We start from the raw sequence: 17,658 nt of genomic DNA on the forward strand, positions 1-17,658 counted from the left end.
TCCCTCCTTCCCTTCCTTCCTTCCTTCCTTCCTTCCTTCCTTCCTTCTTTGTTGTGTGCGGGCTTTCTCTAGTTGCAGAGAGCAGGGGCTACTCTCGTTGCAGTGTGTGGGCTTCTCATTGTGGTGGCTTCTCATTGCGGAGCACGGGCTCTAGGCATGTGGGCTTCAGTAGTTGTGGGACACAGGCTCAGTAGTTTTGGCTCACGGGCTCTAGAGCTTATGCTCAGTAGTTGTGGCACAAGGCTTAGTTGCTCCACGGCACGTGGGATCCTCCCAGACCAGGGTTTGAACCTGTGTCCCCTGCACTGGCAGGCGGATTCTTAAACCACTGCGCCACCAGGGAAACCCGGGAATTCACTCTTTGCTTTCCCTTCTCTGTGGCTCATCCCAGTTTGGCACGTGGTCATTGAAGTTTGGGTTATGAGAAAGGGCAGTTCTGGGGAAAACAGTTGACTGCACAGGACCTTGCTGTAGTCCGGCCAGTAGTGGACAGTCCCCATGAAGCTCACCCCTGAGGCCTGGATCTTTAGGATCCAGGATCCGTACCCACCCCCACACTGTTGCCTGGTTGAGTGCGTGTGCTGCCCACAGAGTCAGAAACTCAGTGGAGTGTTGTAAAAAGCCACACGCAGCCCCAGATGATCTCTGAGGGATTTCCACTGTGGAGGAAGTGGTGGATAGACATGCACCTGCTCCGTCTTCCAGTGGATTCTGGCTCCCAAGTGGCTTGTCCGGAAGGAACCTGTGTTAGCTCAGGCCACGGTGACAAAGTCCCACAGCCTGGGGGACATAACAGCAGGTTTTATCTCCTCCCAGTTTTGGAGGCTGGAAGTCCGAGTCAGGGTGTTGGCAACGTTGGTTTCCTCTGAGGCCATCTTCTCCCTGCGTCTCCACGTGGGCTTCCCTGGTTGCCTGGGTTGGAAGAGGGGAGGAAGTGGCATGTCAGCTCTGAAGTGCCTTTGCTTCCCCCCTCCCCAGACAGCTCACTGGTTAGAACTAACGGAGCCGTGCAGTCCTAAGCCCGGGAGCGGAGAGCCTGGGGTTGGGGAGCACATAGGGTCTCGACCACCTCCAGAGGTGTAGGGGGGGTGGTGTGTATGGATTGAGGGCCAGAAGGGGGGTGTTCATCTTGTGCTTCCTCTCCTTACCGTGTCTGGGAGGATCCATCATCCTCATCTTTATGCTCATCTTCATCCAGGTGGGTTGGCAGAGGAGGACAGGCTGGGGGAGGTCAGGGCTGAGCACGGTGACATTAGGCCCTACAGTCCACCAGCAATCCATACTTCTCACCTCATTTCAGAGAAGCTGATGACCCCTGAGATGTTTTCAGAAATTCTCTGTGATGACCTGGATTTGAACCCACTGACGTTCGTACCAGCCATCGCCTCCGCTATCAGACAGCAGATCGAGTCCTACCCCACAGACAGCATCCTGGAGGACCAGTCAGACCAGCGTGTCATTATCAAGGTAGGCAGTTCCCCGCCCTGCACCAGGGCCTTCCTTGTACTGGTGGGGGTCATGGGGTGCTGCAGCTACATGGAGGCTTCAACAGAAGCCTGTCTGGGATTCATGCTGTGGGACAGGGCTTCTGGAAAGCTGTCTTTCAGGCAGCTTATCCCAGGAAAGGTGTGGGCTGACTTCTAAGTAAGGTATCACATTCTGGGCGCATTTGGGGTGCTGCTGTGGCATTGCCAGGTGTGGAGCAGAGCCTGGGTGGTACAAAGGAGGTTATGCCAGCTGACAGGTAGAGCAGGGAAGGCTACAGTAAGATGAGCACACTGCCACACTCTTCCCGTGGGCAGGCTGCGCCAAGCACACCCCATACTGTCTCAGTAACCCCCACCATCCTGGGGGAAGATGTTGTGTTACAAGTGAAGAGGTGAGGCCACCTACCCCCAACTGCCCTGCTGAGAAGTGGTAGAGCTGGGGTTTGGGCCCAGGCCTGCCTGCTGCAGAGCCTGCTTGGTATGAAGCGATATCTCACTGTGGTTTTGATTTGCATTTCCCTGTTTTTTTTTTTTTTTTTTTTTTTTTTTACTGTACACAGGCCTACGCGGGCCTCTCACTGTTGCAGCCTCTCCTGTTGCGGATCAGTGGCCATGGCTCACGGGCCGAGCCGCTCCGCGGCATGTGGGATCTTCCCGGACCGGGGCACAAACCCCAGTCCCCTGTATCAGGCAGGTGGACTCTCAACCACTGCGCCACCAGGGAAGCCCATTTCCCTGTGGATTAGTGACCTTGAATATCTTTTCATGTGTTTATTGGCCATTTGTTTATCCTCTAAGGCTGCTTAAGTCCTTTGTGTTTTTGAATCAGGTTTTTGTTCTTTTGTTGTTAAGCTTTAGCGGTTCCCTGGGTCTTCTAGATACCAATCCCTTTTCAGATAAAGTGATTTGCAAATATTTTCTTCTGTTCTGTGGGTTGCCTTCTTATGTTGTTGATAGTGCCCTTTGATGCATAGAATTTTTTTGTTTTGGTAAAGTCCAATTTGTCTGTTTTTTCATTTATCGCGTATGCCGTTGGTGGCATATGCGAGAAATCATTGCCAAATCCAATGTCATAAAGCTTTCACTCTGTGTTCTTCTAAGAGTTTTATAGATTTAGCTCTTACATTTATATGTTCCATCCATTTTGAGTTAATTTTTGCATATGGTGTTAGGTAAGGGTCCAACTTCGGTTTTTTTGCATATGTATATCCTGTTTTCTCAAAACCATTTCTTGAAAAGACTGTCCTTTCCTCATTGAATGGTATTGTCAATTTTGTTGAAAATCATTTGACCACATACTTGAGGGTTTATTTCTGGGCTGTCCCACTGGTCTATTGTCTGTTTTTATGTCAGTACCACACTGTTTTGATTATTGTAGCTTTGCAGTAAGTTTAGAAATTAGGAAGTGTGAGTCTTCCAGTTTTGTTCTTTTTCATCATTGTTTTGGCTGGACGTCCTTTGTCCTTAGATTCCATATGAATTTTTTTTCTTGGCCGAACTGTGTGCATGTGGGATCTTAGTTCCCCAACCAGAGATCAAACCCAGGCCCCCTGCAGTGGAAGCACAGAGTGTTAACCACTCATCTGCCAGGGAAGTCCCTCCATATGAATTTTAAAATAGATTTTTTTCTATTTCTGCAAAAATATTGTTGGGATTTTTTTTTTTGCGGTACATGGGCCTGCCACTGTACCCTCCCCGTTGCGGAGCACAGGCTCCGGACGCACAAGCTCAGCAGCCATGGCTCACGGTCCTAGCCACTCCACGGCACGCGGGATCCTCCCGGACCGGGGCACGAACCCGTGTCCCCTGCATCGGTAGGCGGACTCTCAACCACTGCACCACCAGGGAAGCCCTCTATTGTTGGGATTTTGATAGGTATTACATTGGATTTGTAGACTGCTTTGGGCAGTCTTCACATCTTTATAATATCGTCTCCCAATCCATGAACGTGGGATGTCTTTCCATCTATTTATGTGTTTAATTTATTTCAGCATGTTTTTTGTGGTTTTTTTTGTTTTGTTTTGTTTTTTTTGCGGTATGCGGGCCTCTCACTGTTGTGGCCTCTCCCGTTGTGGAGCACAGGGTCCAGACGTGCAGGCTCAGCGGCCATGGCTCACAGGCCTAGCCTCTCCGCGGCATGTGGGATCTTCCTGGACTGGGGCACGAACCCACGTCCCCTGCATCGGCAGATGGACTCTCAACCACTGTGCCACCAGGGAAGCCCCAGCATGTTTTTAAATTAATTAATTAATTTAAAATTTTAAATTATTTATTTATTTATTTAATTTTTGGCTGCCTTGGGTCTTTGCTGCTGCACACGGGCTTTCTCTAGTTGTGAGAATGGGGGCTACTCTTTGTTGTGGTGCACGGGCTTCTCATTGTGGTGGCTTCTCTTTGTTGTGGAGCACGGGCTCTAGGTGCATGGGCTTCAGTAGTTGCAGCACATGGGCTCAGTAGTTGTGTCTCACGGGCTCTAGAGTGCAGGCTCAGTAGTTGTGGCACACGGGCTTAGTTGCTCCGTGGCATGTGGGATCTTCCCAGACCAGGGCTCGAACCTGTGTCCCCTGCATTGGCAGGTGGATTCTTAAGCACTATGCCACCAGGGAAGTCCCTTCAGTGTGTTTTATAGTTTTCATTGTAGAAGTCTTTCATCTCCTTAGCTAAGTTAATTTCTAAATATTTTAGTCTATTTGATGCTATTGTAATTGGAATTTTTTTCTTAAGTTCAGATTGTTCATTGTTAGTGTGTAGAAATGCAACTGATTTTTGTGTGTTGACTTTGTATCCTCTTACTTTGCTGAATTCATTTATTAGTTCTAATAGTTTTTTGGTAGAATCTTTAAGGTGTTCTACAAATAAGATCATATCATCTGGGAACAGAGATAACTTTACTTCTTCCTTTCCAAGTGGGTACCTTCTATTTCTTTTTTTTGCCTAATTGCTCTGGCTAGAAATTCCAATGCTATGTTGAATAAAAGTGGCAAGAGTGGGTGTCCTTGGCTAGTTCCTGATCTTAGAGGAAAAGTTACCATTCTTTCACCATTGAGTGTGATATTTACATTGATTTTTTTGTGTATTAATTTTGTTATGTTGACATAGTTTCCACTTAGTTTATTGAGTGCTTTTACCACGAAAGCATGTTGAATTTTGTCAAATGCTTTTTTCTGCATCTGTTGACATGATCATATGGGGTTTTTTTGTTTGTTTGTTTGTTTTTTTGCGGTACGCAGGCCTCTCACTGTTGTGGCCGCTCCCGTTTTGGAGCACAGGCTCTGGACGCTCAAGCCCAGTGGCCATGGTTCACGGGCCCAGCCGCTCTGTGGCATGTGGGATCTTCTTGGACTGGGGCATGAACCCATGTCCCCTGCATCGGCAGGCGGACTCCCAACCACTGCGCCACCAGGGAAGCCCCGATCATATGGTTTTTGTCCTTCATTCTGTTCAAGTGGTTTATTGCGTTGATCGGTTTTCTTATTGAGCCATCCCTGCATTGCCAGAATAGATTCCACTTTTTATAATTTATTTATGTTGTATCATTTATAATGGTGTGTAATTCTTCTAATGTGCTGTTGAATTCAGTTTTGCTAGTATTTTGTTGAATTTATTTTTTTAAATTTATTTTTGGCTGCATTGGGTCTTCCTTGCTGCGTGTGGGCTTTCTCTAGTAGCAGCGAGTGGGGGCTACTTTTCATTGCGGTGTGTGGGCTTCTCATTGTGGTGGCTTCTCTTTGTTACAGAGCATAGGCTCTGGGTTCACGGGCTTCAGTAGTTGTGGCTCTTGGGCTCTAGAGCACAGGCTCAGTAGTTGTGGCGCATGGGCTTAGTTGCTCTGCGGCATGTGGGATCTTCCCGGACCTGGGCTCGAACCCAAGTCTCCTGCATTGGCAGGTGGATTCTTAACCACTGCGCCACCAGGGAAGTCTGTTGAGGATTTTTATATCAATGTTCGTAAGACGTATTGGTCTATAGTTTTCCTTTCTAGTAGTATCTTTGCCTGGCTTTGGTATCAAGGCAATGAGTTATGAAGTGTTCCTTGCTCTTCAGTTTTTTGGCAGGATTTTTTTTTTAACATCTTTATTGGAGTATAATTGCTTTACAATGGTGTGTGAGTTTCTTCTTTATAACGAAGTGAATCAGCTACACATATACATATATCCCCAAATCTCCTCCCTCTTGCGTCTCCTTCCCACCCCTCTGGATGGTTACAAAGCAACGAGCTGACCTCCCTGTGCTATGCGGCTGCTTCCCACTAGCTATCTATTTTACATGTGGTAGTATTTATAAGTCCGTGCCACTCTCTCACTTACTAGCTATCTACATGTGGTAGTATTTATAAGTCCGTGCCACTCTCTCACTTTGTCCCAGCTTACCCTCCCCACTCCCTGTGTCCTCAAGTCCATCCTGTTTTTGGCAGGATTTGATAAGGGTTGGTATTAGTTCTTCTTTAAACGTTTGGTAGGATTCACCAGTAAAGCCATCCGGTCCAGGGCTTTTCTTTGTAGGGAGGTTTTTAATTACTGATTCAACCTCCTTGCTAGTTAATTTCTTTTAAGAGAAATATGAATTTATTTTTCTTAACCTGCTTCAGTTTCTCATTATGGCCAACTAGCAGAAAAAGGGTACGGGTGAGAAAGAAGGGGATGTCCTGGGAGAGAAGCGGTGGGGATGTGTGGGGTGCAGCTGTGGGACCAACACCTGTGTTCCTGTGCGCAGCCTGTGGCCCCTGGAGGGTGGTCCCTACTCCGCTCTGTGCTGCATCTTTGTCCTGTAACCATGGTGAGGACGTGGACTTGCAGAGTTGGCTACACCCAACTGCATGGTTCCAAATAGGCGGGATCAGCCACAGGGAGGGTCCTCGTGAGTCTGACAGCTGGCTTCTCTGACATTTTCTTGTAACTGAGTGTCATCTTTTTATTATCCTGATGGGGCTTGTGGGCAGCCATACAGAAAGTTGTCAGGCAGTTGAAAATCCACCTGGGACCGTCACCTGCTCCCTGATCAGAGGCTTTCTTGGTGACTAGACAGCACTCAGCCGTGGGGTCCGTTCAGGCCCTCACACCCACCTATAATCCCCACCCATGGGATAGTGTCAGCTGGTAGGCTGCTGGGAGACCATCCCCAGGTCGGGGTCCTGCCTGGTTGGGGTCGTGAGGGCCTGCCAGCATTGGGGCCGGACACAGCTGGTCAGGGAAGGCCTGCTGCTCGGGGGGCAGAGCCTCGTGGGCACTGTGACCTTGGGGGAGCATGCCACCTGGTAGGCGAGCACGCTGATGGCCACATCCAGGGTTTTCCGTGTGTCACAGACTCCAGAGGAGCCGGGTGCTTCTGGGACACAGTGAAGGATGACATCTGACCAATGTCTCCTCACAGAGCAGTGCCTTAGCTCAGGGCGGCCACTCACAGGTGCTCCCGGAGCGGTGGAACGAAAGCCTAGGCTGGCACCGCGACCAGGACACCTGGCCCTCCAGGGCCGTGGGGCTCAGTGCAGCTGAGGGTGGAGCTGTCAGACTCTGGGGGGCTGGTGGGCCCTTTCTGGGGGAGGGAATGGCATGTGGGTGATACAGGTTGAAGCTGGAGAGCCTGCTCGGGGGGCCTGGCACCACAGTCCAGCCGCCCCTCACCACCCACCACCCCCCTGATGGCTCCCAGTCCCCACTCTGTGAGCTTCCTGCATCCTCTGTGGAGGCCTCAGGCTCTCCTCTGCCCAGACCCTCCCCCGGGAGCCCCACCCTGCTATCTCTCAGCTTGTCCAGTTCTTCCTAAAATGCCCCCTCCACCAGGCGGCCTTCCTGGGGCTCCTGGCTAACGGCTGACTGCACTTTCTGCCCCTCCCCCTCTTCCCCTCAGCACCTACACCTCTGATGTCCCCTCATTCACGTATTTAACCCCGCACTGGATGACAACCCATGAAGATGACTCTGTCTGTTTTTCCCACTGTGTGTCCCCTGTGCGCCTCCTGGGTCGGCAGGAATATGTATTTCTTAATAAACGATAGCATTGATGAGCAGTCGGCACAGTGCACAAACAGGCACCGGTCTGCGTGGCACCCCTGATGGCCAGGCTGAGTGGTGCGCAGGGCGGTTTGGTCCCGTGTGATGTGTCCACGGGCTACCTGCTGCTGCTTTGCTTTCTGGTCCTGTTGTGCCGACGTGGCTCACCAGACAGACATGGTTCCTGCTGGGAAGGGCCGGTTCTTCCGATTCTCACCCGCAGACCTGCTTGGTCACCCAGCAAGGGCGCGGCTTGGAGGCAGGAGTGGCAGGGCCTTGGCTGCAGAGTGGAGTGCCGTGCAGGGGGCCCAGACGTGCAGGACTTCATGCACAGGTCAGGTGGTAGGACCTCACGTTTCTCTGAAGGCATGGACGAGTCCCGATCCGAATCTTAAAAGCCCAGCTGAGCACCTGGGGACAGTAGCATGAAGGGGCAGGTGCACCGTGGCCTGCTTGGCTGGCAGAGGGCTGGACAGCAGGGGGAGGGGTCTCCACACGATGCCCAGTGAATGTCGCCAGACCCCGAGTTGTCCTTCCTGTGAGTCGCTGATGCCCAATTTCAGAGCAGGCCCAGGTCATCTGTGGGGTGAAAAGTCAGGGTGAGCTCCTGGGGCACAGGCTGTGGCTGCAGGTGGCATGTCTCACAGATGCCTCTGGGGAGCGAGGTGCAGGAGCCGGCATGGCCTCCGCTCCCGCCGCCCCCCACCCCCACCCGCCCAGGCCCTGCCTGTGCCATGCGGGCTGTGGGTCTGTGAGCGCACATAGCAGATGATTTCAGAGTGGGGCATGTTCCGTGAAGAGACAGAGTAGGGGGGTAGACGCTGGCTCAGGTGAGGGCTCGGGGATAGTATCTGATGAGTGACCAGTGTTTATCACGTTGTAAAGGTCCAGAGCGGTGCGGTAGAAGGGCAGAGAAGAGGGTACCGGCCAGTGCAGGGAGCGAGGGGGTGGGAACAGGGGCAAGGCGGGACTCAGGTGCCTGGGGCCCTCCCTAGAGGGTGACAGTGCCAGGCCCTGAACCACAGTCTCTGGCCACCCAGGAGGTCTGTGGGGTCAGCCCCGTTTGCGGATGGGGAGTTGCAGCCAGAGGGATAAGGGCAGCCGTCCCACTTCCTCATGGGCCTGGAGGGGGGATGCAGTTTTGCCTGCTCTGACTCGTGTTCCTGGTTCTGGCCCAGCTGAACATCCACGTGGGAAACATCTCCCTGGTGGACCAGTTTGAGTGGGACATGTCAGAGAAGGAGAACTCGCCGGAGAAGTTTGCCCTGAAGCTATGCTCCGAGCTGGGGCTGGGCGGGGAGTTCGTCACCACCATCGCATACAGCATCCGGGGACAGCTGAGCTGGCATCAGAAGACCTACGCCTTCAGGTAGGTCTTGGACAGGTGCCTCCTCCTCCTTCTGCAGACCATTCTGGGGACAAAGCTTCCCCCTGTGTGTGGTGATGCCTTTGGGACTTTCTGGAGCCTCACGATGCCGTCTGGCCGAGAGCAGCTTTGCGGGCTCAACGGCCTCTGTTGGCTCCTCCCATGCCCCATCACAGAGGAGGATCTAAGGAGGTGGCGGGTCTGCCCCTCTGTCCTCACCCACTCTGCTGCCAACAGCCCCTGCCGCCCTCACACACCACCTCCTCCCTGCACTCACCCAGACCCTTCCTTGGTCGGGGTCGTCTGATGGACTGGCACTGAATCTCAAACAAGGGCTACTCCATGCTGCCTTCCTTGGAGGGGAGTCAAGAGGCTGCTTGTTCAGTCAGAGAGCAGGTGGTGGGCGCCCCCGCCGGCTGGACCCATACTGGGTGCCGGTGTGGAAGAGGGAGTAGCATTCAGGCTGCTGGGGACGGGGTTGAGGGCGGGGGTAGGGAGTGTAAATGTAGCATTTGGTCCAGTGTCATGGGTGCTGGTGGGGGTGGACCGGGGGATGGGGCTCCTCATGACACAGATATGGCCTTCCTGTTCCTGGTGGCCCTGCCGTGCAGGCCTGGCGGGGGCAGAGTCGGTGAGCGTTAACCACATAGCAGAGCTCGCCCACCAACAGGACTGTTCGTCACATCCAGCCCTGTCCCCTGAGCTCCTTTTCCTCGGCGGGATGGGGTGCCAGCGGGGGCGGCGCTGAGTATCTCTGCATCAAAATAGGATGTTAGGATTTATTCTGCTCGTCAAGCTGTCACTGTCCACATTTGGAGGCCATTACTGAGGGACCACCCCTTAAGGTGGTGCAGAGGAGCAAAGATGAAGAGCCTTGCGGAGACGGAACAGCTAAGGGAGCGCATGAGTCTGTGTCTCAGCTGGTTCCCCCAGAAATCCCAGGAGGTAGCCTTCTCAGTTTTCCTGTAGCTCTGAGCAAGAGAGAAGGAATGACCAGCACCCGCAGGGCCTCAGGCCCTGGGCGTCCCGGCTGACATAACATGCGTGGCCTCCCATGACCTCCAGCAGCCCCGCTAACTGGGGATCCTGCTCCACAGATGTGGGTCCAGGCCCACACTCCGCATCCCATGGGGGGGTCTGCTTACGGTGTCGCGATGTGTGTCCACTGACGGCATGCAAGCTGAGGCCGACCGGCCTGGGGCCAGTCTGGGGTGGCCTTGCTTCCTAGAGTCGACCCTGAGGTCCTGGGAGTCCCTCATCCCCAAATGCTGAGTCAGAGCCCACATCTCACTGGTGTGCAGCAGGGGGACTTGGAGGGTGTCCACACACGAGGCCGCATCCCTCCTGCTCTGATTCCCGGGGCTCCGGGCTGTCGGAAGTGCGACCTGCAGCTCCAGAGCAGGCCCCCGGGGGCCCCGGGGGGTGCAGGTCAGGACTTGGATGGAGTGCTCCCATTTCAGCAGCTGGTTAACACGTTCTGTTGTGTGGGTGGGAATTACTCTGGTACTGAGGATGCAGCTTTCAAATCCTCAGGATCAAAGGCAGGGCCACCCCACTGGGGACTGTGGTAAGCATGTCCCCTCCACAGCAGCCTGGCCCAGCCAGCTGGGTGGGTGTGGCCTGCCTGGTGGTCTGGAGGCGGCCACAGGCCTCCTTTGGCGTCAGGAGGGCTGCTGCACTTCCCCAGCCCACCAGGCTTCGTGGGCTTGCGTGTACTGGGTCTGGGCTGGGCAGCGGGGTGCTCGGAGAGCTGGCAGGACAGGAAGGGGAGCGTGGGTCAGCTTTATCATCCAGGGGCAGGACTGTGGCTAGCAGGGGGCCTGGAACTTTGTCTCCTGACCCCACCCCGCGTTCTCCCCGTGCGCTCCCCACACCTCGGGAGCTCCCCGGGAGACCAGTAGCAGCCTTTCCCTGCTGTCCAGCCTCTGCCTGGGGAAAGGAGAGGGGCTCGCTGCATCTCCAGGGCCAGGGCCTGCCTGGCCCACAGAGAGCTGGACTGGGAGCCCCGGCCTGGTTTCTGCTACGCGAAGCTTGGCAGCTGCTGAGTCGCATGACTCCTCAAGGGGACTTTAAGCTCTGGGCCCTGTCACTCCTGTTGGAAGCTCTCTGGATTCCTGTGAGCCAGTGCTGGCTGTCTCCCCGAGACTGAGCCCAGCCTGGTGTCTGGCCGCGGTGCCCTCCTCAGCGACAGTGGAGCAGGCTAGTCACAGGCTAGTGAGCTGGGGTACCAGTGCGGAGAACAGGCAGCAGGCTGGGCAAGCCTGTTGTGGGCAGAGTCAAGCAGTGAGCATGACGGGGACGCGGGCGTGTGGCTGCTAGAGGATAGAGCTGAACCAGAAGGACATATAGATGTCCTGGAGCCAGTGGAATGGAGATAGAGACAGTGATGAGGGGGCAGGGCTCCCCAGGGGAGGGCTGGGCAGAGGGTGTGAGGGTGTCAGATGGTCACCGAGACTATGAGGGGGGTGGCATCCTGCAGAGTTCCTCTACCTCCTCCAGGCCAGCCCTGCGCCCTGGCTGGGGACACAGGGGAGAACCAGTGCGCTGTCCAGCAGAGGAGGTGCGAGTGCCTGGCCACCGAGGCCAGAGGGTGTGGGCCAGGGAGGGGGCAGCGGGTGGCCAGGGCAGGAGCGGCTGGAGGAAGCTGGAGACAGGCAAAGGGTCAGAGAACCTGGCAGCTGTGCCTGGTGGGGGATAGAGGCATTGTCCCTGGAACAGCCTCAGGGTTGGGAGGCACCAGGGTCGTTGTGGACTGGCTGACCAGAGCCACCAGAAGAGGTTAGTCCTGGGGCTCCAGCCCCTGCGCTGGCCCCACGGCCGGGCAGGCCATCTTGTTTTCGTTCACCACCTAGAGTGTCGACTCAGTGAGTTTTTGTGTGTTTGCACAGTTCCACAGTCCTGGGCAACCGCTGATCTACTTCCCGTCTGTAGATATGCCTGTTCTGAATACTTAACGTAAATAGAATCATATAACATATGGTTTTTTGTGGCCAGCTTCTTAGCATAATGTTTTCAGGGTTCGTCCATGTGGAGCCTGTATCAGAACTTCATTCCTTTTTGTGGCTGAATAATATTCCATCATATAGACAGACCATACTTTATTTATCCAGTCATCAGTTGATGGTCATTTGGGTTTTATTAACTTTTGGCTGTTAAGAGTAGTGCTGCCGTGAACATTTGTGCACAGTATTTTTTTTTGAACACCTATTTTCAGTTCTCTTGGGTATGTACCTAGGGGTGGAATTGCTGAGTCACGTGGTAGCTCTGTTTCGCGTTTGGAGGAACCACTAGACATGTTTTCAAAGCAGCTGCGCCATTTTACATTCTCTCCAGCAGAGCAAGGGCTCCATTTTCTCCACATCCTCGCCAGCCTTTGTCATCTGACTTTGATCCTAGCCACGCTAGTGGCATCTCCGTGTGGTTTGATTTGCATTTCCCAATGGCTGATGGTGTTGCGCGTATTTTCATGTGCTGTTGGACGTGTGTATATCTTCTTTAGACAAAAAGTTATTCAAGTCCTTTGTGTTTTAATTGGGTTATTTGGTGTTTCATTATTTAGTTGTAAGAGTTCATTATATATCCTAGCTACAGGTCCCTTATCACATACATGATTTGCAAATATTCTCTCTCTTTTTGTGGGTTTATATTTCACTTTCGTGACAGTGTCATTTCAGGCACAAAAGTTAAAATTCTTTTTTTTTTGATGTGGACCATTGTTTTAACGTCTTTATTGAATTTGTTACAATATTGCTTCTGTTTTGTTTTGGTTTTTTGGCGAGAGGCACGTGGGATCTCAGCTCCCCGACCAGGGATTGAACCTGCACCCACTGCATTGGAAGGCGAAGTCTAAACCACTGGATCGCCAGGGAAGTCCCACAAAAGTTTTAAATTTTGATGATGTCCAGTTTATCTATTTTTTCTTTTGTTGCTTGTGCTTTTGGTGTCATACCTAAGAAACGGTGGCCTGATCCAGGCTCCTGTCCCAGCACCATTTGTTGGAAAGACTGCTCTGTCCCCGTTGAGTGGGTTTGGCCCCTTATCCAAAGTTAGTTGATCATAAACAGGAGGGCAACGTCGAGTTTTGCCCCCTCCTCCCAGCTGAGGAGCTGTGGGCAGGTTGCTCACCATCGCAGCCATGTTCTCATCTACCAAGTGGGCACAGTCATGCTTCTCAGCTGGCCTCTCGTACCTCGTGAGGCCATAAAAGTGAGGTCACATCGAAGATGAATGTCCAGGTCCTCTGCCTCCTCAGCCATGGCCTCCCTGCCTGGACACTGCAGGTAGTGGGAACATCAGCGTCCCAGGTGGCCTTGAGGCCCGGGAAGCACAATCCCCTCAGAGGGGATTCTGAGGGCGTCAGGGTGGCTCTCTGCCCGCATGTCTCCTGCAACACCTATGGGGCCTGCTGGCTCCAGGCCCATCCTTCCGTGCCTGGTTCAAGCAGTTCTTATTTTAGAACAAACCCCCTGGGGTGGAATCTTCCCAGAGCCACAGGGAGGTAAACACAGGGGCCTCCAGGACCCATGCTCCAGCTCTTGTTTAAGAGGAAAACATGTTTGGCTCCCCTCCGCGTGGGCTTGGCGACTTTCATGTTTCCCCTTCCTGAGGAAGGTGGCTGGGAGCCCTTGAGGTGAGGAATGATGTTTGGGTCTGTGGCTGGCTGGTTTTGGGATTGCCAAACCGCCACCCGGCTGGGGAGCAGCTGTCAGGAGCAGCCGAGGAGGGGCGGCCCAGCCACAGGCCTCTGAGTCACCAGCACCAGCTCCAGCTCCGGGCCTCATGGGCATGGACCCCACGGGCCAAGCTGGGGCAGCAAGAGATGAGCCCCACTTCTGCAGGGGAGCAGGGCAGCCCTGGGCTGTACCCCGTGCGCCTCCGGTCCCTGAGACTCCAGGCCGAGGAGCAGCATGAGGGGGGTGGGCGGGGGCTCTGCAGTCATGCTGGGCAGCCCCTCGGTACGGGCTCGGGGGGCTGTGGGAGTGGCACCCGGCCCTCACATAGTGGATGTACGTTGGATGTTTAGTAATAGTGATCCTCTGAAATCCCTCACAGCAAGGACATTGTCCCCATTTTCGAGATGAGGTGTTTAGACCAAGGCCAGGGGCCCGTTTTTTTCTGTGCCATCATCCACCGGGCACCCCCCTGGGGCTCCCTTGCTCTCCCTCCTCCAGAGCTGACTCTACAGGGCTCCAGGTAGATGGGGGCAGGGCTCGGGCTGTGCTGAGGCTCACCAGGCAGCCTGGGCTTGGCCCTCCTGGCAGAGGCGGCAGCTCGGCCAGGCACCCCCAGCCTTGGTGGCCTCGCTGAGGCTGACCACCCCCCCACACCGCTGAGTCCACTTAGCCAGAGGGTGTGCAGATGGCCCTCAGCTGGAGTCGGAGACGTTTCTGAGGGACCCCAAGGTGGAGAAGTCAGAGGTCGTGGGTTCTGGGCCCCATGACGGGCTGAGGAGCCGTGTGTGGGACCATCAGGGGCAGTGGCCTTCAGTGAGTGGCATCTGGACTCCTGGGTAGACTCCTTTGGTTTCCTTTTTCGTGGACGCTGAGTGAGGTGGATGGCCCTCCCCCTCCCCACAGGTGCAGTGGGAACAGCTGGCCCTGCAACGCTGCCCTATGGACCCTTCCCCAGCATGCAGACCTGGAGTCGCTGTCGTGGTGTCCACTGGGCCGCAGCACCCCCACCGCCTTGTTGGGGGCCAGGCACAGACACCAGGCTCCAGCGTTCCAGCTGCCCGTGGGGCGTGAACAGCGCTTTCTGGGGCCTCTCTGGCTCCTGCTCTGTGAACTGTCTACTTCCTCCCATCTTCCAGTGAGAACCCCCTGCCCACAGTGGAGATTGCCATCCGGAACACAGGCGACGCTGACCAGTGGTGCCCGCTGCTGGAGACCCTCACAGACGCTGAGATGGAGAAGAAGATCCGCGACCAGGACAGGAACACAAGGTGACTCCCCAGCCCCATTTCCAGGCAGGACAGGGCCGTCGCCTTTCCCGAGACCCAGCAGGACCCTGGATGATGAGTCCTAGTCTAGTCCTGCAGGGGACAGGAGTAGCCCTTGGGTCGGTCTGACCACAGCATAGAGCAGGTTTCAGGGCCCCTGGGGAGGTGGGTGGGACAGAGGGCAGCATCAGGGCCCCAAGTAGCAGACAGGCCAAGGCTGAGGGAGGGGCTGGGGATCCCACCTACCACATCCTGTCTCTGCCCCTTCCCCTGGCTGCCCTAGAGATCCCTGGTGGAGGGGCAGCTGCCCAGGGTCACCGCCCTCTCCCCTCCTGCAGGCGGATGAGGCGTCTGGCCAACACTGCCCCGGCCTGGTAACCACCCAGTGGTGCTTGGCTCCCACGGAGCATCTGGAAGATTGGACCGTCTCCCCCCCATCTTCTGGCAAGGAGGGGGCAGCCCGGCCATCCTGAGGAGCATGGGGCAGGGGCCTCCTGGTCATCCACCCCAGGGCACACATTCCTTTTGCTGAGCTCCAGTCCCTACCACCCGTCTCTGGTCAGGAAGAAGCCTCACTTTGGGTTGTGTTTTGTTTTTGTATAGGAGCCCCAGGCAGGGCAAGCAACATTTTTTAAATAAAAGGCTACAGGTCCTGTTCCGTTTCTTCAAAGTGGTAGCATAAAAACAAGAATGGGGGAGAGCACATGTGGTCGAGGCTGCGGGCAGGACCTTCACCCTCCTCTGCCTCATGTCCCCAGCTGGGCCTTAGCAGGACCGTGGCTCTATTCTCAGCCCTGCAAGGCCCTGACTCAGAGCAGTTTTGATTCCCCTTGGCCCCGGCATCCCACCCACCTGTGCTCAGCAAGTCCTTGCAGTCCCAGAGGGATGAGAAGGTGGTGAGGCTCAGCAGGCAGGGCTGCTTGCCCTATCAGCCACAGCCCCGCCCCCAGCCAGGAGCATACTTCTCTGGTCCTTGGAGAGGCCCCATCTCGTGCGGTCGTTGAGGGCGTGTTGCCAGCCCACGTGCCCGTGCCCAGCTGTTCAGCTCCAGCAGGTGTGCACTGCTCTCGCCACACCTCCTAGCACCTCACACATAACAGGTGGACTGGGGCCCATCCCCACCCCCAGCTGATGCTGTGGCCAGGCCAGCCCCTCCCTCCCCGCAGGTTGTGAGGAGTAACAGGAGAAGAGTGTGGAGCAGTACACCCAGCCTGGCGCCAACTCGAAGTGATGCAGCTCTGCATCCTCTTCTGTAATGTGGAAGGGTCCCCACTCTGCCTGGGATGTGGGACCCAGGGGGATGGCACATGGGGGCCTCCTCACTGGGCCAGGCACCGCAGGGTGACCCAGGCACGGCTACAATCTAACTGAAGACCATGGACCCAGACCCCGCACCTTCAGTTGCTGGCAGGGCTGAGTGTCAGGACTGCTGTGCTCCCCAGAGCATGGCTGGGACCCCATAGCACCCGGTACCCAGCCCAAGCCCCATACTGGGCAGGGGCAGAGCTCTGAAGGTTCTCGCTGTGAGATGTGGGGTGAGATGGGCCTGGTGTCTGGGCTGGGGTGGGGGTGGTGGGAGGCCTCGTGAACACGTCCTAAGAATTTGTACTCCAGCCACTGCCCTTCATCCAGGAGTGGAACTTGCTGGACCCCAAGCAAGGAGACAGCTAGGCTTCACTGGAAGGCCCTCAACAAAGAGGAAGGCTCCAGGCCCAGCTGGCTTTGGAGACAAGTGGGCTCCACTGCTGAGGTGTGTGTTCAGGCCAATAGGAGGTGGCCCAAGCCCCCAGCTGGTGGGTGGGACACACCCTGCCTGCCTCAGCCCACTGGCCAGGCTGGCCACCTGCCTGGGAGAGGCCCAGGGAGGGGCCTTCACATGCCACCTGCCCACTGCTGAGCCCACTGCTGCTCCAAAGGTTTCACTACAATGTCAAGGTCCAATTCCATGGCGAATACTTCTGTCATCTGTGAACGTGACAGCCGGTGGCTGGAGGAGCCCTCGTGCTGGTGACGATCCAGGAATAAACCATGTGGACTGGTCATCTGATGCAAGTGAGCTGTGGGCCAGAGGAGGCTTCTGCGTCCTTAGTTGAAAATGGCAGGGGCAGAGCTTCCCAGAGGTCTCTGCCTCAGCCGTTGGACTCTGCTAAGGTGACACTTAAGGCTTTGGGGTCACAGAAAGGGCCTGCCCCCTTTCTGCATCTGGCCCCATGGATACTTAGCCAGTCCTTTAGGTGCTTAGCTGGAAAATGAGGCAAAGCTCCCTTGTGGGTTGCTGGTGAGGGACAGGAGGGGCCTAGGGAGGCATCAGCCTGAGGGCCCCTCGGGCAGCAGCCACCACAGAATGGGCTCAGCATGACCGGCTAGCCCAGTCCTGGCCCCACCACCAAGATCTGACACCCCTCACTGAAGGCTGAATTGAGGCACAGTCAGGGTGGGGATGAGAGCTCAAAGTTCTGCTGGGCAACTGTGGGTAGGTTCTGGACCCTCTCTGGGCCTCCCATCCTACCACCTGCTCTTGGTCTGAGAGAGCAGGTCAGGCTTGGTGGCCCTTGGTCAAGGCCAGCAGCACCTACCCTGCATGGAAAGGTGTGGCCGGCCGAGGCAGGAGGGCCAGTGCTGTGTGTGAAGAGGATGCAGGTCATTGTTTATTCGGGTGGGCCCTGGTCATGGCCCAGCCTCTAGGACACGTAGCTGTGCTACAAGCCAGGGTTGCGGGGGGAATGCAGTCCTGCCGGAGGCCGGGAAGATGGGCCCCTGGGGCTGGCCCTGGCCTTGGGTGGGGTCAGTGCTGCAGGGGTCCTGGCTGCTCCTCGGGGAGGGGCAGGTAATTGGGGTCCTCCGGGGCATCCAGTAACAGCTTCCTGTGGGGAGGGG

General features: G+C 55.5%; 1 protein-coding gene across 2 annotated transcripts in view; it reads left to right on the forward strand.

Annotated features, from left to right (window-relative positions):
- The window catches only part of SMARCB1 (SWI/SNF related BAF chromatin remodeling complex subunit B1), a 26,918-nt gene extending 11,467 nt beyond the window's left edge, over window positions 1-15,451 (forward strand). For both annotated transcript variants that reach the window (XM_007451021.1, XM_007451022.1), the window contains exons 6-9: window positions 1,301-1,467; window positions 8,656-8,846; window positions 14,653-14,784; window positions 15,120-15,451. In XM_007451021.1, coding sequence (XP_007451083.1) covers window positions 1,301-1,467; window positions 8,656-8,846; window positions 14,653-14,784; window positions 15,120-15,159 — 530 coding nt within the window. In that variant the 3' untranslated portion in view covers window positions 15,160-15,451. The remainder of the gene's footprint in view (window positions 1-1,300; window positions 1,468-8,655; window positions 8,847-14,652; window positions 14,785-15,119) is intronic.
- Window positions 15,452-17,658: the final 2,207 nt, after the last annotated feature.

The sequence above is a fragment of the Lipotes vexillifer genome, unplaced genomic scaffold, assembly GCF_000442215.2.
Source record: "Lipotes vexillifer unplaced genomic scaffold, Lipotes_vexillifer_v1.1 scaffold1783, whole genome shotgun sequence".
NCBI lineage: Eukaryota > Metazoa > Chordata > Mammalia > Artiodactyla > Lipotidae > Lipotes > Lipotes vexillifer.